Genomic DNA, 21,859 nt, shown 5'->3' with positions numbered 1-21,859 from the left:
TATACCTAGAAATAACTGACTTTTTGCCAGGTGCCCATGCTTGTAATCCTAGCTACTCAGGAGGCTTAGATCTGAGCATTGAGGTTCAAAGGCAGCCTGGGCAAGAGAGTCTGTAAGACTGATCTCCAATTAACCACCAGAAAACTGGAAGTGGCACTGTGGCTCAAGTGCTAGCGCACTATACTTGCACTGAAGAGCTCAGAGACAGTACGTAGGCCTGGTGTTTAAGACCCATGATAAATGACTCCTTTGTTAGGGAGCAAAAAAATTCCTTCCATAAAACAGACATCCATCTTATCTCCAAGGCTTTAAGTGTAGTGTCCAAGCAGCTCTAAACACACAGGGTAGTAACTTTTATGTTAGCCTCAACCATTTGACCTTACTTGGGCTCAGCCCTCAGCATTCCAAAGGCATTTCAAGATGGCATTCCAAGCTCTTGAATCCTTTCAGGCCTCACAGCTCAGAGTCAGAGGCCTGTATGGTATTATTAATGGCCAACTGAAATCATATGTTTGAAGAACTGGTAAATTCTGACTCAGGGGCCCAATGTAGTGTGACATTTTTTCCCCCATAAGAACATTGTCTTTAGAGTAACTTTTCTGTCTTTTGGAACAATTATATTCTCCTTCATTCTCGGGGGAGGTCCTAAGTTTGGTATAGTTAATACCAAACTGGATATTAGACTGATCATGTTTATCAAGGGCCCCTCAAGATTTTTCTGACCAAATATTTCAACTCAGTCTTTATACCTATGGAACAGGTCCTACTTTTGAATTGTTACCTATCACAGTACAATTTAGGTACAACGGTTTACCCATAATTGGAATCCCCCCAAGCAGAGGCTTGCACTGTGTAGGAGGCACTACAAGGTGCCATCATCATTACAAAACAAAGATACTTCATTAATTTCTTGTCCATTGTCCTTTAAACATCTCTCTCTCTCTTTGCTGGTCCAAGGGCTTGAACTCCTTAGGGCTTGGGCACTGTCCCTGAGCCTCTTTGTATATAAGGCTATCGCTGTACCACTTAAGCCACAGTGCCACTTCCTGCTTTTTTGAGTAGTTTATTGGAGATGAGTCTCATGGGGACTTTTCTGCCCAGGCTGGCTTCAAACCACAATCCTCAGATCTCAGCCTCCTGAGTAGCTAGGATTACAGGTGTGCGCCACTGGTGCCAGGCTTCCTTTAGACGTCTTTTGGCTTCTTGAGAAAGATTCTTCATTTGTCCCCAGGTGGGAATGGTCCCTGTTCTGTTGTGCTGTTCTGTTCATTCAGAGCCTTCAGTCACCCTCATCTTCTTCAAGGATTCCTCCAGAGGTCCCTTGATGTTGGATGATCTTTTCTTCATTCCTGAGTTTTAGTTTTTGGGCTGGTAGCCAGACATCTGCAGAGTCTGTGGAGACACAAGCATAATCACGGCCCTGTACTTTGACAGTTCCGGATTTCCAGTTATTGTCATCCCTCTACCATATAAGCTGACATGAAGACTGCATTTTTTTTCCAGATCCTTCTGATGTTTATCTGCTGCTGAAGTATTGGATGGAAAAGTCACACTGTCAAAATTAAGGGTATATAATCCCATTGCTTTTTGCTCTTTGGGGGTCTAGTGACCTGGTTATTTCATTCCACAATGGCTTGTCCTTGAGGATTACATGGGATTCCTGTAAAACGTTTGATGTACCATTTATTTAAGAAAGTTTGCAACTTATTGCTAGTATAGGCAGGGGCATTGTCCCTTTTAATAGTAGAGGGAACACCTGTGATCAACAAACTCATTGCCCTGGGACAAAGTCTGGGCAATTGGGAATGAGTTCTAGTAAGATTAAAGAAACCCTGGAGCAGCTGGATGACCACTATTATTTCATTCTGCTGGGTAGACTCCTAAGGGGAGTTAATTATTAGTGGAACAATATGTCTATCTTCCCCTTTTTGTTTCTGCCAGTAAAATAAAGAGGTGCTTTTGAAAGAGGATAGCTTTTAACAATTAATTGCAAATACTGACTAGGCTCCAAGTGGATTTTAGCCAAGCTTTCCCAGTCCTGGGGAATCAGGTGTTTAGCCTCTACCACTCCCATGAGGATGCCCATGGTGTAAGGGGAGGTAGCTCCATAGGTGGAGATAGCTTGTCTCAGCTCCCAAAGTGTCTTCTAAGGCAGGGTAGCATACTCAGCATGGGAACCGCCCTCTGGCGCCACAGAAGGCACATCAATACAAGCCTTCAATTCCCTTTGTCTTTTGAGCAAGGGAACTCATCTGACCCACTACTGGAGGAACAGACAACAGCAAAGGAGGGGACTGAGAGGCCTGAGAATGTTTAAATTCCTCATACCTGGGGGCAGACTCCTCATCATTCTCCCAGGCTTTGCATTTTTAATGCTCTTTGTCACAAGACCGAGAGTCTCCATCCTTATCCTGGTTCTACACGGGAGCTTCCCATACAGACCCACACTCTGATGGTGGAGGAGTTTGAGAACGCTGCAATACCACTGTAATTAAATGGCATAAAACCCAAATTTTACATGGGATTATTTTCCCCTGGCTGCCAGCCCTTTCAAAGGCCCCGACCACCTCCTTCCACTGCTGCGTTTGCAGCATTCCTTGTGGAGGTAACCGGCAACAATATTTCTCCATATAACAGGCTAGATCCTCAAAATCTCTTCTCTTTACTTTTACTCCTGACACTGCCAGCAGCATCTTTATCAGCTCAAAATACTTAGCCCTTTTGCTTTTAGTTTGCCCCATTGTTATCCTGATGGTCTTGAAGCATGGTCCTGGTGTGTTCCTTCCTGGACCACCAACTCTTCAATGTTCTTCAGTTGGCTTTTCCAAATACTTCAGTTCACTGGTCGTTGGAGCCCCATACTGGGTGCCTCTGGTTGCTAAACACAACCAGGAACAGCACAATGGGAGAATACTGGGCTGAAGAACTGAGAAAAAAGATAGGAAAGAAGGCATTAGGGGGTCCAGAGCTCACCAGCTTCTGAAGTTCTGAGTTCCCATTAATTTTTTTTTCTTAAATTGCGGGGCTGGATGGTGGTGGCTCAGCTATTAACCTATTTTGTGGTTACAACCATTAACATGAGGTATAGTTTGTAGATTCAGTGATAATTGGACTCCTTATCATTAGGAAGCAGAAGGGAACAATAAACACTCAAACCATAACACAGACATTCATCTTATCTCCAAGGTCTTAAGCTTTTAGTGTCCAAGCAGCTCTAACTTAAGTGCACTTAGGGTGGTAAGTTAAACTTTCTTGCCTTAACTGTTAACCTTTCAGGGTCCAGCCCTCAGCCTTCTGAGTGCTATTGAGGCAGCCTTCCAAACTCTTAACTCTCCTGGTCTCACAGCTCGGGCTCCAGAATTTGCTACACAGAAAGATTTCTAATCAAACACAAGCATAAAGTCTTCACTTTGTCTAGGATGACGTGAGGTTAGATAAAAGTTATGGACCCAGTAAATACTTTTGATCTAATATAAACAAAGTGTGGTAAGACTGGGGACTGAAAGGTGAATAAGACAAAGTAGTGTGGTCTCTCCTCTAGAGGAACCTGATTTAAAAATCAAATAAAAGATGTAGTATTGGAAGATTTTTAGGGTGTTGAGGAAATGCAGATGGGGTTCTGCTGAACATAGGGAGCCAAGTGAAGGCCGCAGTGAGAAGGTCTTCAGATCTAAGAAAATATTCCAGGAATCACTAGGGATGTAGATCTCATGAAGAGGGAATGGAGGACAACATGTTTTGGAGGTAGAAAATGAGACCCGAGGAATGAAATGCATAAGCAGAATTTTACACATTACTAGTGACTATCTATCTTGGGCTAATGTTAGGTATGGTAACAAGTGAGGTTGGATTTGTGTAGGCTATGATTCAAATGTAAAAAAAACATATCTCAGGCAAAGGGTAAGGACTTGGACTGGAATCTGTAGGGTTAATATTCTCATGGGTTGTTCTCAACAATGAACCACAAATAGGAACTTAATCCAAGAGCAGAGGCTTTCACAAGCTTACCAAAAGCTAAGAAAGAGCCTAAGACTGGGAGAGAGGGAGGGAATGGGTGACATTGTTCAAAAAGAAATGTACTCATTACCTGACTTGTGTAACATAACCCCTTTATAACCACCTTTATAACAACAACAACAACAAAGAGCCTAAGGAATGTGTAGCTATGATAGGATGAGATGGCCTATTTAAGGACTGGTACTCAAGTATGCCCTTCATATATGGGTAAATCCTGCCTCGTTGAGAGCATTCTTGGAAGCAATGGGCCCCCAGGAAGAGCAAAATGACTCCAAGTTTATTGCCCACAGACCAGGTATTTATCACATCACAGTTTATGGGAATGTATGTATGAGAGGAGAGCTACAGCATTTTGGCATAGAGACTTGCTCATATTGGAGCATTCCTGTTCGCTGGCATGGATTATAGGAAGGTACACAACATTTTAAAAGACAACCAGGAAAATGAAAAGCTGAAGAGGTCCCACCGAGATTTGAACTCGGATCGCTGGATTCAAAGTCCAGAGTGCTAACCATTACACCATGGGGCCAGTGTTCTCACTCTTCTCACAAGTTTTCCTTGTGACAAATACCATGCCTTAGGTGAGACTTAGTTAACAACATTATTTCCAAATCGTTTAAAATAAAATTGTACTGCCACCTAGTGGGGAATCTTGCAAATGTGTATGCTTCTCTCCCTGCTTTGCCACCCCTGTGCAAAACTGACATATTTTACAGAGCAAGCTCAGAGTGGCTGGAAGTCCTGAAATGCTAAGGGCAGTTTTGCACATAGTTGTATCCTGAGGTCTGAACAACTTTGGTAAAACTGACCCTGAATGCTTCATGTGGGTTTTCTGGGGGAACTTTTCTAACTGGTTGGGCATCTTGTTTTTACCTTCTGTCTATGGCTTATTGTATAATTGAGATCACATATGAACCACCACACCCAACTTGTTAAGATGGAGTCTTACTAACTTCTAGGCTGAAATTGCAATTTTCCTGATCTTTGCATCCTGAATAACTGGGATTACAGGTACTAATTACTAGCCTTATTGCACCATTTTTGATTCTTTGACTGTGATATTCCTTTCTTTGCCTACAATGCTATTGTGTACTCACTCTGCTCCTACATTCTTCTGTGCCCCTTAGCTCCTATGCCTGGCCCAATCAAAGCAATTGCTGAGTAACCTGTGGTTAGTCACAGCTAGTCGCACCTCCCACAGTACAATAATTTATAGATCCACTATTTATTGTAAGTTTGGGTATTGTGAATATACTCCTCAGATAAAATCATTCTTACAAAGTCCCTGCCTGAATCATCTCATTTCTACTGTTTACAAAAACTGAGGCTCAAGGACACTGCTGAAGACAGGCAGGGCTAAGGGAGAAAGTAAGATTTGCACTTGCTGTGGTTTGTATATGCCTCCCCAAATTCATATGGTAAAAACTTACCCCAATGAATGCTATATGAGAGGAAGAATCTACTGGATGGTATGTAGGTCATGAGGGCTGCACCCTCATCCATGGATTACTAGGACTGTGGACTGGGGTTTGGGACACTAAACGCCAGCTCCAGGTACCCAAGGTCCTTTCCACAAGGTATTTGAGTAGAGTACAGTGCGGAAAGTAAGGTCACAATATTCTTTAAGTCATAAGCACTGATCATGTGATACAATGTTATTCAATATCCTTGGAGTAAAAAACATCAAGCATGTGACACAATCTTATTCAAGTGATAAATGACTACCTTATCTTAGGAAGTAGAGGTAAGCAGTAAATGGCTTACAATTTGCATGGACTTTAGGCTATCCCCAAGCTTCCAGAAGGCTTGTGGTCCAATTAGCCTACACCCAGGATAGAAATCTGAATTCCTATCAAGCCAGGGCTGATTGACCTTCCCAGGAAACTTGGTGTTCTGAGTGTATGTTGGGGAAAGGCCTTCCAAATTACCAATCCTTTCGGATCTCACGGGTTAGCTTTTGGGACTTTGACAGGCAATAAAATATACATACAGTTCTGACATCAGAAAAGGATTTTAAGGAAAAGATCCTTCATCTACCTGTTACGTAACTTCCTTTCTTTGGAGGCAACTATAGCTACCAGTTTATCTAGTATCCTTCCAGAGCTATTTCACATTTATTCACACATGTGCACAACTCTACTGCTCATTATCCTGCATCTTGCTTTCCATAACTGACAGTTTTTCTTTTCTATAGCATGCAATGGTTACAAGCCTGAGAAGATGGGCACAGGCTACATTACATAAAATTGAAGGACATAACTTGAGGGTAGGAGATGGCGGGGGAAAATGGGGGCGAATGATGGATGGGGTGATAGTGAATAAAATGCATTGTATTCATAACCTGACTTATGGAAGTGACATCTCTTTGTACAGCTACTTAATGAAGAAAAGATAACTACTGTATTGCTCTTAAAATGTAGTTACTAAAACTAGAATCTGTGAATATATTTATATTAACTGTGCAACATCTGGCAATTTACTTACCTTTACTCTTGGATCTGTAAAATAGATATAATAGTAATTTAAGGTTATGGTTATAATTTCACAAGTAAGATGGCAGTGGAAACTAAATCATTTAATCAATTAAAAGATCTTTCTAGGGCATTATCTTGCACATGGATAAACAATAAACTATAAAGAAGTTTTTGTATGTGTCTTAATGTAAAGCGTACTGCAGGGCTGGGAAGGTGGCTCAGTGGTAGAGAGCTTGCCTTGCATACATAAGGCATCACGTAAGCAGGAAAAGCTGGAAGTGGCACTGTGGCTCAAGTGGTAGAGCGCTAGCCTTGAGCTGAAGCGCTGAGGGGCAGCGCCCAGGCTCAGAGTTCAGGCTCCATGATCGACCCCTGCCCCTCCCCCCCAGAAGGCAATAAATACTTAATGATTGCTCCTGAATTCTCTTTAAATATGTAATTGCAATCCTCAAGATTTTCACATTTTCACAAAAAGAAAACATGCAGAACCAGTTCTGTAGCCTGCCAAAAGATAGCAGAGCTAAGAGCTGTCCTATCTGGATCAAGTGTCAGGTACAACACCAGATCATGTACACTGGGTAAGTTTGAATAAGTGAATTGATACCATGCAAGAATGATAAAAACAAAAGCTCTCTTTTCTCTTGTGAGGATTATGACCTAAAATAAAACAGTTCAGCTGCTAAGCGACTGGACTGATTATCAGTCACCTAAATATAATTGACCCTATTCCTTGCCCTGTGACTAGGTAAATTGCTCTTCTCCTCCCTCCCCAGCTTACAGAGCTCTAATTTGAGAAGCAGGTGAGAATACTTGATGGTATTGTAGTTCATGGAGCACTCTAAAAAGCTAACATTCTCAACACACTAACACACTGACACAGTATGAAACTAGGGCCAAAAGCTAGTGTCTCTGTTTGTAATCCAATTAGAGGCTTTGAGCGATTTCTTGCGTAAAATACTCACATCTCTAAGCTGCAGCATCCATCCCCTCTAGCTCTTCGGGGGAATTCACAGCACAGCCCGCACCAACTGTCTCCAACATGTCCTCAAGGGTTCTCTGGTAAGCGGCGTTGGGACTTCCGCCTTCTCCTAGGTTTGAAAGAGAAAGAAGGCGGACCTACAACTGGGACGTTGCCCGCCTTCCTCAAAGTAGTTCTCAATTTGGTCCGCTATTTGAAATAGGCCATTACAATAATGTGTTGATTTTTAAGGTTTGTTAGAATGTCCGGGTGCAGCCAAAGGGGAAAAGGTGTAGGGAGTGAGGAAACTAAACGCTAGCGGCAGACCCTGGCGAGATGAAATGGACAGCACCACGCTCTGCCATTGAATGACTGGATATCCGCAGCGGAATCAAGCAGATCGCTAAGATAGTATTCAGAGAACATTAAGTAACTCGGAGGCGAAGGCTCTTCTCAGAGATACCCGTGTGAATTAACTTGGTTTAGTGTTAGAGGAACACTAGGAAAGGAATATGCACAAAATGCAGCGATTGTTCTTGAAACGAGTAACTTGATAGCAGTTCCTAACCTACTTCCCTATCACAAAAATCCCAACCCAGCAAGACTTAGAAATATAAACAACTACAACTTGGTCCCTTCAAAACGTGACTCGTGACTGAACAAGGATCAGAATTAACATCCAAGAGTACAGCTAGCTTTTCATGGCAATGTGGGGTGGCTCTGAAAAGAGCCGTTTGGTTCTGCGCAATTTGTGGAGAGCTCACTTGGAGCTGGTGTACTTGGTGACGGCCTTGGTGCCCTCCGACACGGCGTGCTTGGCGAGCTCCCCGGGCAGCAGCAGGCGCACGGCGGTCTGGATCTCCCGAGACGTGATGGTCGAGCGCTTGTTGTAGTGAGCCAGGCGCGACGCCTCGCCCGCGATGCGCTCGAAGATGTCGTTCACGAACGAGTTCATGATGCCCATGGCCTTGGACGAGATGCCGGTGTCCGGGTGCACCTGCTTCAGCACCTTGTACACGTACACCGAGTAGCTCTCCTTGCGGCTGCGCTTGCGCTTCTTGCCGTCCTTCTTCTGCGCCTTGGTCACAGCCTTCTTCGACCCCTTCTTGGGCGCGGGAGCGGATTTCGCTGGCTCAGGCATGGTGAGAGAGGGCTGAGAGCTACGGAACAAAGCCTCCCCGAGGCTCCTCTTTATCTACATGGCTTTATGCAAATTGGGAGTGTCAAGGACCTCCTGTGGTTGGTGTGCAGGCCTGTGTGACGCCAAGAGCCCGCCTCGTCCAATGAAAACACGCTTCCAAAAGGGCCGCGTTCTATTGGTCTAAATGAACTGTTCGGACAGACCAATCGCAGAGGGGCCTTTTCGCACCCAGCGCGGACTATAAAGGTGCGTTTTCGCTCTCCTGCTCCGTACTGACTGGAAACGGCAGTTGAGACTTCGCTATGTCTGGACGTGGCAAGCAGGGAGGCAAAGCTCGCGCTAAGGCCAAGACCCGCTCTTCCCGAGCTGGCCTCCAGTTCCCGGTCGGCCGAGTTCACCGGCTGCTCCGCAAAGGCAACTATGCCGAGCGTGTCGGCGCCGGCGCCCCGGTGTACCTGGCGGCCGTGCTGGAGTACCTGACCGCCGAGATCCTCGAGCTGGCTGGCAACGCGGCCCGCGACAACAAGAAGACCCGTATCATCCCGCGCCACCTGCAGCTGGCCATCCGCAACGACGAGGAGCTCAACAAGCTGCTGGGCAAAGTCACCATTGCCCAGGGCGGTGTCCTGCCCAACATCCAGGCCGTGCTGCTGCCCAAGAAGACTGAGAGCCACCACAAGGCTAAGGGCAAATAAGTCCTTCAGCCCTGCTAACCCAAAGGCTCTTTTCAGAGCCACCTACAACTTCGAGAAAGGGACTGTGCGCTTTGTTTCTATTTCGAGTTTTAATTTGTACTTTTGTCAATCATGTAGCTTCAACTCCGGGCCTAGGCGCTCTTAACCTCATCTTTGGCTGTCTCCGAGATAGTTAATATTGCCTCTTAGGTCATGAGCATATTTCCCTGGTTTTAACAAATAGAGTGGAAGGTGTATCTTAAGTTTCAGAAACAACCTTGAGGTTTCTGTGACCAACCTGGGTAATTATCAGTTCTCATTTCTGGCTGGTTACACGAATTAAGATGGTAATTGGTCAGTAGCTGTCTTTGATAGGTTGATTTTCCAAGTTTATTCGGTCCATATAAGATCAGGAAGTCCAATTCCTTAGGTTCATTATAATTATTTTAAAATTGGCTTGATAAATCTTGGTAATGATTCATAAAATTAGTTTTACTTAGAAATTTAACAGTGGCTTCATGAAGTCATACAAGTCTTCGTTGAAAATGAATACTGTGTTAGAAATTTAGATAGAGTTGATGGACTGAATTAGTGTGCACACTCCCATACACTGAATTTGAGATAGTGCAAAGACCAAATAACATCGTATCACGTAAATTTAGTAGAATCTTAAAAGTTCTCTTGGATTAGTTTTGTTCCAGTATACCCTGTAAGAAAAAAAAAATTGCGCTTATTTCCACGGAAAACAGCTGTAACTTGTGGGGTGGGGAAAAGATAGTAACGAGAGAGAAAAATAGGCATGAGGCCAAAACAAAGGGACTTGGTGAACAATATACCTTCTTATAGAATGCATGACAGATGGGTGTATTTGACCAAGGCGTATTGCACACACGTAAGGACATATCGGTGAAACTCCCCACAACGAATGTAAGTGCTTACAAATTTCCTTGAGTTTTCATTGGTTTGCAGCTAGGTGGGCCTGGTCTATTTTCGTCCAATCAGCTTCAGGTTCTCGTTATAAAGCGGCAGCCAGCCTTCTCCTTTTTATCTAGTTCCAGTCCGAAAATCATGGCTCGTACCAAGCAGACCGCTCGCAAGTCTACCGGCGGCAAGGCGCCCCGCAAGCAGCTGGCCACCAAGGCCGCTCGCAAGAGCGCTCCGGCCACCGGCGGCGTGAAGAAGCCTCACCGCTACCGGCCCGGCACCGTGGCGCTGCGCGAGATCCGGCGCTACCAGAAGTCGACGGAGCTGCTGATCCGCAAACTGCCGTTCCAGCGTCTGGTGCGCGAAATCGCGCAGGACTTCAAGACCGACCTGCGTTTCCAGAGTTCGGCTGTGATGGCGCTGCAGGAGGCGAGCGAGGCCTACCTGGTGGGTCTTTTTGAGGACACCAATCTGTGCGCCATCCACGCCAAACGTGTGACCATCATGCCGAAGGACATCCAACTAGCGCGCCGCATTCGCGGAGAGAGGGCCTAAATCCTCTTTCACCACCTATCTACCCAAAGGCTCTTTTCAGAGCCATCCACATTAACTGAAAAGAGCTGTTGCTCTAGCACCAGGCACGGTTCTAATTGGGACTCAGCATTCCACGTTGACCGTACTAAGCGCTTCTTCAGCTGAGAAGAGCTGACATACCCTGACTTCAAGTTTTCGCTGTGCATCTTAAGTGGGGTGTGAGAGACTTAGCTTAAGGATGTTGCCTATGTGGCTGATTCATGGCTGGATTAATTAGGGACAGCAATTGAGATTTATTATGCAAACTAGTTTTGTAAGGGTGAAAGGAAGGGTGCTAGAACATACTAATTCATTATACCTGCATCCAAAAGCCAGGCTTTTAAGGACTGTTACAACGGCCCTTTGGAAGATATATGCCTGATTTGTTTAAGTGACCGTTTCCACCAAAGCCTTGTCTGATTTAATGAAAGGACACTCCAGTTGATCTCCTTTGAATTTACAAAATCACAGCACTTGGTCTCCTAATATTCAGGTTCATGAAATAAACTGAGTAATCAGTAGTGTAGTAGTAATAGTATTTCTTTTGCATGTGAACACCAAAAATAGAAAACAACTATATAAGTGAGCCTATGAGTATATTATAATTTTTCTAAGCTTTTAATTCTTCAAGGCATTCCAGATTTTTCTTGGCAAGTTGGCCAATATTTGTGTATGAGTTTATTCTTCAACTTGTCAGCTTATGAAACAAAGTAGAGAATTGATTCCCCCCCCTCCCCCCCCCCCCCCCCCAGTTCCTGAGACTTGAAATCAGGGTCTGGGCACTGTCCCTGAGCCTTTTTGTGCTCAAGGCTAGCACTGTATCACTTGATCCCCTGTGTCACTTCCGGCTTTTTTGAGTAGTTTATTAGAGATAAGAATCTCAAGGGAACTTTTCTGCCCAGGCTGCCTTTGAACTGTGTTCTTCAGATAGCTTCCTCAGTAGCTAGCATTACAGGTCTGAGCTACCAGTGCCTCATGAAAGATCAGAATTTTTAATGCCCCAAATTTTAAAAATTTGAGTTTTTGGCTTGAGGATTTATGTATACTACTTAGTTATTGTAACTAGTCTATTTATTTTTTGTCTTGAAATTAGGTCATCTCCTTACAATTACTGCAATCATTACAATTTGCTCCTGCTCATTGCCTTCTGTGAGCTCATATCAGAAATTAGCACCAATATAAATACTATGTGTGGAATTTAGAGGATCCCATTCGCTCACAAAATTAAAATGTTCTAATGCTGTTAAACTTGCTACTTAAGCAAAATAAATGAGTATTCCCCTCAGAAATTAGCCACCTCCTGGAAATGAAAATACACTATTTTGGGAGGAAATGATGCCTCACAAGGCCACTGAATATGGATGTGGTGATATATGCTGACCCAGGCCCATCATTAAACAGACAAGGTGTTTTTTGTACATTCCTACTTTCTATGATGTGAAAATACTGCATGAGCTCACAGAGAAATTTCATGATTTGCATTGATCAATAGTGCACTCTGACTTGCTGGATAAATACCTCCAGGAGATATATATCTTTTTTTTTTTCTTTTCTTTTTTTGTCCGTGGTGGGGCCTAAACTCTGGGCCTGGGCGCCGTCCCTCAGCTCTTTAGCACAATGCTACCAGTTGAGCCACAGTGCCACTTTTGGCTTTTTCTGCTTATGTGGTACTGAGGAATTGAACCCAGGGCCTTATGGATGCAAGGCAAGCACTCTACCACTAAGCCACCTTCCCAGCCCAGGGGATATATTTCAGAACATACAATTAACTTGCCACTTGTGATTACATGAAGCATCTATTCTGGGATAGTAATTATAATTATGTGTATGTGGGTATTCACTCCAAAAATATGTGCTGAACTACAATAAAAACGTACTGAACTTTGAGCTTTTGTCTCCCCATGTAAGATTTTAACTTTGCTATAGAGATAACACACAAAAATTAATAAATTCCATATTCATTTGTCTCATCCCATAGAAAGTGATACTATTCATTAAAACAAGGAAACTTAAGAAAGCGGTCTTGTTAACAATGCTGATAAGCCTGTAATGTTGAATACGTATAGTACTGAAGATATGTCAGGATGGGCATACAGATTTCAAAGTCACTAATATGCGAAGAATTTTTTCCCACAGAATGTGGCAGTGCATGTCTGTAATCCCAGACATGAAGCCAAAAGATGAAAACTTCAAGGCCTGAAAATACATGGCCAACCTCTTATCTAAAACTTAAAATATTTAAAACAAAGTGACCTATAAGTACCTTCTGACCTATCTCTTGTAACCTTTGCCTTACTACCAATTTCAAAACTCATTTACCTTGCTCATATTAGAACTTTTGCTCAGATCAGTCTTTGATGGTGCACATTCTCTGTTGGATTCTCAATTCGTTTCTTATAATCTTGAAAACGTCATTTTGCACAGATATTATGTCGATTCCCAAATATTCTATGCTTTTGTGTTTATTCCTGCATCATAGTTGTTTTACTTGCTTTCAACAGTGTAATTATTTGCTTTTATGTGCTTCTTCTGTTTCATATTTTTTTTCTTTTGAGAAAGGGTCTTTCTTTGCTATGTGGAGCTCAAGTTGGCCTAGAACTTGGAATCCTCCAGCTTGTCTTACATGTGTTGAGATTACATGACAAAAGCTACAATGCTTGGCCTTTAAAAGCATTACTTTAGCAAAGGTGGAGACAAGCCCACGGCCTTGTACAGCAAACTGAACGTGTTCTTTTAGGACAAGTTAATACTCTGATGCGATGTATCTGGTTTAAAATAATTGCTTTGTGAACATCATGTTCAGATTTAGTAAAACACTAAAGAGTTGTACAGAAACTTCCTGAAAAGGCAAAACATGTGTAACTTCCAATTCAAGATGCACAGTAAAGCACGGTGTACCCAGATTTATGGACTATCTTTTGGTAGGTGTGACCGCCAAGTACTGTGTTTTAGCTTCTTCAGGGCTGGGACTTTCACTTCTGGCTAGTTAACTGAAGGTGAGAATCTCAAGGACTTGTCAGGCTGGCTTCTTGACCACAATCCTGTTTCCTTAAATACCAGGATAGTCTTTAGCTTGTTTTCTCAAAATAGCCCTTGGCTATTTTTATACTGGTATCTGTCCATTAGTGCTCTTGAAACCAGCCTGACAGTGTGACACAGCAAAACTTGGCCTACTCTACCATGCATTTTCCTACATAACCAGATTATTAAACACAAAACTCATTTGAGGGGTTGGGAAGGTATGTTAGTGCTAGAGTGCAAGCCTAACATGCATGAAGCCTTTGGGTTCGATTTCTCAGTACCACACACAGAAAAATAGCGGTGTGCCTCAAAGTAGAATGCTAGCATTGAGAAAAAAATGCCTGCCAAGGATAGTGCTAAGGACTTGAGTTCAAGCCTCACACTTGCCCAAGTCTCATTTGACAGGAAAATGCAAAGTACAAATACTAAGTTTACATAAAGCTACTTGGAATGTCTGTAAAACACAATATTCTAATGACACAGGGATTTGCGTGATTGCAAATATGTACCGAACAAGTAGTGTCTCCTTCTTTACGATTTTGTGAGGGGCTCTGAAAAGAGCCTTTGTAGTCTGAGAAGCTTAAAACCCCCTATTTAGCCTTGTGGTGGCTCTCGGTCTTCTTGGGCAGCAGCACGGCCTGGATGTTGGGCAGGACACCGCCCTGGGCAATGGTGACTTTGCCCAGCAGCTTGTTGAGCTCCTCATCGTTGCGGATGGCCAGCTGCAGGTGGCGCGGGATGATGCGGGTCTTCTTGTTGTCGCGGGCCGCGTTGCCAGCCAGCTCGAGGATCTCGGCGGTCAGGTACTCCAGCACGGCCGCCAGGTACACCGGGGCGCCGGCGCCGACACGCTCGGCATAGTTGCCTTTGCGGAGCAGCCGGTGAACTCGGCCGACTGGGAACTGGAGACCAGCTCGGGAAGAGCGGGTCTTGGCCTTAGCGCGAGCTTTGCCTCCCTGCTTGCCACGTCCAGACATAGCGAAGTCTCAACTGCCGTTTCCAGTCAGTACGGAGCAGGAGAGCGAAAACGCACCTTTATAGTCCGCGCTGGGTGCGAAAAGGCCCCCCTGCGATTGGTCTGTCCGAACAGTTCATTTAGACCAATAGAACGCGGTCCTTTTGGAAGCGTGTTTTCATTGGACGAGGCGGGCTCTTGGCGTCACACAGGCCTGCACACCAACCACAGGAGGTCCTTGACACTCCCAATTTGCATAAAGCCATGTAGATAAAGAGGGGCCTCGGGGAGGCTTTGTTCTGTAGCTCTCAGCCCTCTCTCACCATGCCTGAGCCAGCGAAGTCCGCTCCCGCGCCCAAGAAGGGGTCGAAGAAGGCAGTGACCAAGGCGCAGAAGAAGGACGGCAAGAAGCGCAAGCGCAGCCGCAAGGAGAGCTACTCGGTGTACGTGTACAAGGTGCTGAAGCAGGTGCACCCGGACACCGGCATCTCGTCCAAGGCCATGGGCATCATGAACTCGTTCGTGAACGACATCTTCGAGCGCATCGCGGGCGAGGCGTCTCGCCTGGCGCACTACAACAAGCGCTCGACCATCACGTCTCGGGAGATTCAGACGGCCGTGCGCCTGCTGCTGCCCGGGGAGCTGGCCAAGCACGCCGTGTCGGAGGGCACTAAGGCCGTCACCAAGTACACCAGCTCCAAGTGAGCTCTCCACAAGTTGTGCAGAACCAAACGGCTCTTTTCAGAGCCACCTCATATTTTCACCAAAAGATAGCTGTTGCTTTTCACTCCGTGTACTCTGATGAGCACCGAAAGTCCCTTTTCCCAAGTTAGTTCTATCACTTTGTATTGGGATGTCTTGTGTGTAATTTAGGAATTTCCTTCACCTGAATGACTTGCTGATCTAATATCTTGTCCAGATTTCCTAATTTTAATCAGCCGGTTCGTTTAGTCAGCTCATCTCTTTCTGGAAAGCACTAAAACACTGGTTACAAATTTATTGGCAATAATTCTGGTCACAGTCACTGTTTGAAAATCCAATGGTACATTCGTTTAGATGTGCCACAATGGTTTTTTGTAGTGAATACACTCTTACCTGCATTCTCAAACTTTGACATGTGGCTCTTTGGTAGCTTCTCTTTCACAACTCGTTTGTCTCATTTTTCAGCTATTCGTCATAAATGCTGTTCATAAGGTAAGAACACGAAAATTTAAGGAATATTCAGAAATTTTAAGCAAATAAAATATTTTAATTATTTCATTTGAGGGACTGAATACAAAGAATGCAATTGAGAATGTAGAAATGTAGGTAATTCAAGGAAAGTTTTTGTGGACAAGTGCTAAGATGCATGTTAGCTCCTTATTGTAGTTAATACCTAAACTTGTTTAATCATTTATCTTATTAATCTTTACAGTATTAAAAGGAGCAAATGTTATTTTCATTTACTTTATGATTATAAAGCTATGAAAGAAGAGCAGAACTATTGAAACCACAATATAAATAAAACTCTACACTCTTTATTACTCTTCTTAGCAATTAATTATACCATTATACTAAATAAAAATAAAGGATTAAACAATCGTATATTATTATACTTGTTTTAGAATTTTAAAGTTTTACAATTCCTTCCCTATTTGAGAAAATGACCTTTCAGTAGAAAGGAAGTGTTGAATAATAGTCTGAAATAAACTGATGGTAGACATATTTTAGCAGAAAAAATAAGTAAATGTGTTACATGCCTGGGTCATCACATGAAGAAAAAATAGCTACCCATAAACTTATTCAGGTCTAAAAGCTTAAGGACCTTCTTTATAGTGGAAGAGAAGGGTGCCATATGGCAAGCTAAGAAAGAGTAAATGACTTTTTGAAAGATGGTTGGGCCCTGGGAAAAATGGGTGCTAAAAAATGGGTTCAATACTCCGCTAGAATGTCACACACACACACACACACACACACACACACACACACACACGCCGCACATAAAAGGATCCACAACCAGCCAAGTCACACATAGGATAAAGGAGAGCTATCTTCAGAATAAGTTATTTCCCCTGATAATAGGAACAATTTATGAAATACTCTAGCTTTACTAAAAATGTGTCAAAAACCGTTATGAAAACAGCCATGACCTCTAAATGTTTTCCTAGGGCAAATTCGCCAGACTTTTGTTGTGAGCCACATGGATGATAAAGACGGCAGAATGTGAGGAGCCTGTCCTCGAGTTCCAAGTGATACTTCTTCACCCAGGAAAAGGAGGAATCTCAAAATCCGATTTATGATAAGAAGGGGGACACAGGACAGAAATCGCTTTTTAGGAAATCCTTGAGAGAAGGGATACGGATGAAAATGTAAGCGTAAAGAAGGCAGCCAAGGCTATTTCGAACACCGTAGCGGCGTTCTTAGAATGGGTGCTGTTTGCCAAGGAACCTTAGCAACTAGCAGCAGCGTTCTCGGGGTGGTGGGATACCGGCGGGTATTGGATTGCTTGTCTCCTTTTTGTACTGTCCACAGTATTACTGCTTTGTCCAAAGAGGCCTCTGTAAAAGCCTTCCAACTCGGCAAACACCACGCAGGGAGAGAAAAAAGCTCTCTCCTTCCCCTGCCTCCCCGCCCACCCCCCCTGCTTTCGCGCCTCCAGTTGGACTGGCTTTCTCCTCCCTCCTCCCCGTGGTGGGCGTGACTGGATTTCCCGCCTCCCGCGCTCCGGTTCTCACTTCGGTCCGCCGCAGGACGTATAAAGGCTTCTGGTCGGCGCCAGAGTGCTCACGGCGGTTTTCTCTCTCCGAGCTTGTAGTCTTCAGAGGCATCATGTCTGGCCGCGGCAAGGGTGGTAAAGGCCTGGGCAAAGGCGGCGCCAAGCGTCACCGCAAGGTGCTGCGCGACAACATCCAGGGCATCACCAAGCCCGCCATCCGGCGCCTGGCTCGCCGTGGCGGAGTCAAGCGCATCTCCGGCCTGATCTACGAGGAGACCCGCGGGGTGCTCAAGGTGTTCCTGGAGAACGTGATCCGCGACGCTGTCACCTACACGGAGCACGCCAAGCGCAAGACCGTCACCGCCATGGACGTGGTCTACGCGCTCAAGCGCCAGGGCCGCACCCTCTACGGCTTCGGCGGCTAAACCACCGCAAGTCCTAGCCTGGTTGCTCTGTTCATCCACAAAGGCCCTTTTCAGGGCCGCCATATCTTCATCTGAAGGGCTCACACCCAGTATTTTCTCCACTCTCGCTATACTTTATGTTAGTGTTAAATTCCCATTTATTTTTAGCTCATTTGGTGTAATTCCCAATTTCTAAAGGTTATTTTCGGTTCTTTCCAACTTATCCTGTGCCCTTTTACCCAGTTAACCTGCAACATCAGCCTCTCGAGTTCTATTACCTGCAAATTGAGTGTAGTCTTATGGTCGCTAGTTTTTAGAATTTTACTCCAGTAACTAGAATGGCGACATTGCAAGCATTTGAGTTCACAAGATTTCTCTAATGCACTTCGTTTAACCTGGCAGATTATTGCCCTTTACAAATGGTTTGCTTTTCCTCACTACAGCAAGACAACTTAATTGGCAGTTCATTGCTTTTACGTCTAATTTTCCCGTCTCCTAAAGTAAATTTAATATTACCTCTTGGCTGTATTGAGCAACAGCTGGTTTTAGTCCTGTCTCTCACACTAGCATATGTAACCTTTTATTGATCCAGAATATTTTACACCTTTCACAATCTACTCTGGTCTTCATAACCTCGTTATCAGTGAAATCTAGTGCAGCAGGGAAGGAGAAAAAAATTTGCTACTCTGTTCCATCTGCTTATCTCATCCTAAGTGTAATCTTATTTCTCAACGAAGCAGTTACTGTTTAAACTGCTTTAGCAAAAATGTTTCTCCAGCATTTAAAAGTGATCTGAGTCTTTTCATGCACTTCAGAGCTTGTTTGAAAATGTATTTGGAGATTCACCAGGACCTCGAGATGAACTTCCTACAGGACCAGAGGAATCAAGATGGGAAGCAAAAAGGGGTGACACTCAAAAGGAAATGCACTCATTACCTTACTTATGTAATTGTTACCCCTCTGTACATCACCTTTAGAATAAAATTTTTAAAAATACCACAGTTATAATGGTTTGAAAGGAAGGTCACTGATGGTAATTTACATACAAGTGAGAGTAAACTAATTACACATATTGAGAATTCACAAGAGTTGAATGTAAGTGTGGGAAAGGACATAGATGATGCAACTATGTGTTGAATTAATAGTTTTAAATATGACAGGACAAATATCAGTAGTTACACTTTGGAATGTTAGCCTTAGTCTATTAAAATTTATGTAAAGAATGCAGCTGAATGAAGTTTTGGAGGAAAACATAAGATTGAGATATAAAATTGCAAGTCAATACCATACTGATGGTTTTTGATTTCTGCTAGTGCAATCTGCATGGGGGTGAGTGTAGACAAAGAAATAGGAAAATAATCCGCTCTGTATTACCGAATAGGGAAGAGAGACGGGTTTGGAGAGAAATGTAGAGCTAACTAGCAAGGCAAAACCAAGTAGTAAAGCACAGAGAAATTTTGCAGATGCTTAAAGTGAGATCTCCTCGTGCAACAAACTTTGTTAGCTCTAAATGAAATAAACCGAAGGTTTTTGCTTTGTTTTATTGTTTCTTGAGAGACAGAACTGTGTAGTCAATATAGATCTACAACTGCCAATCCTCCTATCTTAATCTAAATGCTGACTTTGCAGGTGTGCTTCATCGCACCACCCCAACCCATTCCATGGGGATTGTTTTTATGGTTTGAACTCTAATGCTTGTTAGACTCAACCACTTGAGTCATGCCTCCAGCCCTTCATTATTCTTCAGAAAGGATCACATTTTTTTTTTCTGGAGCTACCTATCACATAGCAGCCTTTATAGCCACCAGCCATTATGCTGATAATTGGTTGAGATTGGGTCCAATCTTTCTGACCTCCATATCTCAACTAGCTGACCTACAGGCATGGGACACCATGCCTCTTAGGTTTTGATCTCAGTCTTTGTACAAAGGGGTAAAAAACAATCTAGATTCCATGATAGGCTGTGTAACCTCACAAAACAGCCACATATGAGCCCACATGTAATCTGCTCGGGAGATTGAGGTGGTAGAATTGCCAGGGAGGCCCTGGGTTCAAACCCCTAGTTCTGCTCAATCAATAGAAAGAAAAACAATCATTTAAAGAAAAGCTTGCCTTTTTGTCACATGAAACACAGATCTCTGATCCATGTTTGTGTTTGATTGATTGATTGATTGATTTAAATGCTATACTATTGGGGAAAGTAGTGTGAACTTGAACTTTAAAACGTTCCAAACACCAAAGAAAAATCACAACAAAGCAAGCAAGCCTATTTATTGTTCTGTTATAGTCATTCCCAGAAGGCAACAAAAGGTGTTTTCTTCTGCCTTTTATCATCCAGAATGAACGAGTACAAAGTTAAAAACAGTATGAATACTGTAGTAATCAAAACTTTACATTTCTAAAAACTGTGTTGATATTAAGATGTCTTAGTGGTGCTATGGCTCTAGCGGTAGAGTGCTCGCCTTGAGCTGAAGAGCACAGGGACAGTGCCCAAGCTGAGTTCAAGACCAAGGACCGACCCAAAAAAAAAAAGATACTTGTCTTGATGGACTATGGTATACCTTAAATGTAACCACACATGGCTACTTGAGCCTTAATTAATTACTGGAATATGTTAAAAAGCTGCTTTTCCTATGCACAATTGGGTTTGTCAATAACCTCAGCAGTCTGGAGGACAAGGCAGGAGGATCAGGATTTCCCAGGCCAGCCTGCGTAGCAAGACTGCATTTTAAAAAAAAAAAAGGAAAATTTGCTCTTTCTTAGGCAGCACTTACAAAGAGAAAATCAATTGATAGTAATCATAAATAAGGGATTAGCCTTGCACTTGCTGAGTCAGGTTGCTATAAGCACTTTTATTCAGTCATTCCTCTCAAAATTTACTTGCCTGTATATTCCTAAACTAAATTCCTACTAGAAAATGATGAGTATCCATTTAATCCCATATTCATCTCACTGCGTTTTAAACATCACTCGCCCTGGTCAGTGTAAAGTTGTAAAACAGTCTCACATAGTTTTTACATCTTCTGGTATTACTATTATGACTCCTCCACTCTGCCACTTAGTACAAGATATGGCATTTCTGGAAGAGAGAGTGTGTGTTCCATAAATTGATGACCACAAACACCACCTTTACCTATTTATCTTTGTTTTAAGATGGCAAGCAAGGAAATGATGAAAGGGCGGAAACATTACCAACGCTACAGTGTACCAAGGAAACCAACCACAGCTCAAGCTTTCAAATCATGTTAAATTTCAGAACGGCGAAAGCTACACACCGAGCGTGGGCTCTTTCGATGAGAAAGTGGCGGCCCTGAAAAGGGCCTTTGTGGATGAACAGAGCAACCAGGCTAGGACCTGCGGTGGTTTAGCCGCCGAAGCCGTAGAGGGTGCGGCCCTGGCGCTTGAGCGCGTAGACCACGTCCATGGCGGTGACGGTCTTGCGCTTGGCGTGCTCCGTGTAGGTGACAGCGTCGCGGATCACGTTCTCCAGGAACACCTTGAGCACCCCGCGGGTCTCCTCGTAGATCAGGCCGGAGATGCGCTTGACTCCGCCACGGCGAGCCAGGCGCCGGATGGCGGGCTTGGTGATGCCCTGGATGTTGTCGCGCAGCACCTTGCGGTGACGCTTGGCGCCGCCTTTGCCCAGGCCTTTACCACCCTTGCCGCGGCCAGACATGATGCCTCTGAAGACTACAAGCTCGGAGAGAGAAAACCGCCGTGAGCACTCTGGCGCCGACCAGAAGCCTTTATACGTCCTGTGGCGGACCGAAGTGAGAACCGGAGCGCGGGAGGCGGGAAATCCAGTCACGCCCACCACGGGGAGGAGGGAGGAGAAAGCCAGTCCAACTGGAGGCGCGAAAGCAGGGGGGGTGGGCGGGGAGGCAGGGGAAGGAGAGAGCTTTTTTCTCTCCCTGCGTGGTGTTTGCCGAGTTGGAAGGCTTTTACAGAGGCCTCTTTGGACAAAGCAGTAATACTGTGGACAGTACAAAAAGGAGACAAGCAATCCAATACCCGCCGGTATCC

The 21,859-nt window shown here is 44.1% G+C and overlaps 7 protein-coding genes, 1 long non-coding RNA gene and 1 other non-coding gene across 9 annotated transcripts; 4 read left to right on the top strand and 5 right to left on the bottom strand.

Moving 5' to 3' along the window:
• Window positions 1-1,107: 1,107 nt before the first annotated feature.
• LOC122111558 lies at window positions 1,108-7,567 on the bottom strand. The gene is made up of 3 exons (XR_006148012.1): window positions 7,454-7,567; window positions 2,329-2,926; window positions 1,108-1,392 (listed from the first exon to the last, which is right to left on the bottom strand). It is a non-coding gene; the product is annotated as an uncharacterized LOC122111558 (long non-coding RNA).
• Window positions 4,475-4,546, bottom strand: Trnaq-uug. The gene has a single exon. It is a non-coding gene; the product is annotated as a tRNA-Gln (tRNA).
• Window positions 7,568-8,194: 627 nt separating the features above from the next.
• LOC122111545 (histone H2B type 1-C/E/F/G/I) lies at window positions 8,195-8,590 on the bottom strand. The gene has a single exon (XM_042684411.1). The coding sequence runs from the start codon at window positions 8,588-8,590 to the stop codon at window positions 8,210-8,212; it is 381 nt and encodes a 126-aa protein (XP_042540345.1). The 3' UTR covers window positions 8,195-8,209.
• A 290-nt stretch (window positions 8,591-8,880) lies between these two features.
• LOC122111533 (histone H2A type 1) lies at window positions 8,881-9,285 on the top strand. The gene has a single exon (XM_042684399.1). The coding sequence runs from the start codon at window positions 8,893-8,895 to the stop codon at window positions 9,283-9,285; it is 393 nt and encodes a 130-aa protein (XP_042540333.1). The 5' UTR covers window positions 8,881-8,892.
• A 1,029-nt stretch (window positions 9,286-10,314) lies between these two features.
• LOC122111556 (histone H3) lies at window positions 10,315-10,745 on the top strand. Its single transcript, XM_042684422.1, has one exon. The coding sequence runs from the start codon at window positions 10,333-10,335 to the stop codon at window positions 10,741-10,743; it is 411 nt and encodes a 136-aa protein (XP_042540356.1). The 5' UTR covers window positions 10,315-10,332; the 3' UTR covers window positions 10,744-10,745.
• A 3,584-nt stretch (window positions 10,746-14,329) lies between these two features.
• Window positions 14,330-14,770, bottom strand: LOC122111538 (histone H2A type 1-H). The gene has a single exon (XM_042684404.1). The coding sequence runs from the start codon at window positions 14,757-14,759 to the stop codon at window positions 14,373-14,375; it is 387 nt and encodes a 128-aa protein (XP_042540338.1). The 5' UTR covers window positions 14,760-14,770; the 3' UTR covers window positions 14,330-14,372.
• A 286-nt stretch (window positions 14,771-15,056) lies between these two features.
• LOC122111543 (histone H2B type 1-C/E/F/G/I) lies at window positions 15,057-15,488 on the top strand. The gene has a single exon (XM_042684409.1). It carries the CDS (start codon window positions 15,062-15,064, stop codon window positions 15,440-15,442), a length of 381 nt encoding a protein of 126 aa, XP_042540343.1. The 5' UTR covers window positions 15,057-15,061; the 3' UTR covers window positions 15,443-15,488.
• Window positions 15,489-17,519: 2,031 nt separating this feature from the next.
• On the top strand, window positions 17,520-17,915 carry LOC122111551 (histone H4). Its single transcript, XM_042684415.1, has one exon. The coding sequence runs from the start codon at window positions 17,546-17,548 to the stop codon at window positions 17,855-17,857; it is 312 nt and encodes a 103-aa protein (XP_042540349.1). The 5' UTR covers window positions 17,520-17,545; the 3' UTR covers window positions 17,858-17,915.
• Window positions 17,916-21,063: 3,148 nt separating this feature from the next.
• On the bottom strand, window positions 21,064-21,538 carry LOC122111474 (histone H4). Its single transcript, XM_042684321.1, has one exon. It carries the CDS (start codon window positions 21,510-21,512, stop codon window positions 21,201-21,203), a length of 312 nt encoding a protein of 103 aa, XP_042540255.1. The 5' UTR covers window positions 21,513-21,538; the 3' UTR covers window positions 21,064-21,200.
• Between the last annotated feature and the right edge of the window lie 321 nt (window positions 21,539-21,859).

This window comes from Dipodomys spectabilis, unplaced genomic scaffold, assembly GCF_019054845.1.
Source record: "Dipodomys spectabilis isolate Male_0828 unplaced genomic scaffold, ASM1905484v1 ptg000085l, whole genome shotgun sequence".
NCBI classification, from domain to species: domain Eukaryota; kingdom Metazoa; phylum Chordata; class Mammalia; order Rodentia; family Heteromyidae; genus Dipodomys; species Dipodomys spectabilis.
This window is presented reverse-complemented; position numbering and strand designations above follow the sequence as displayed.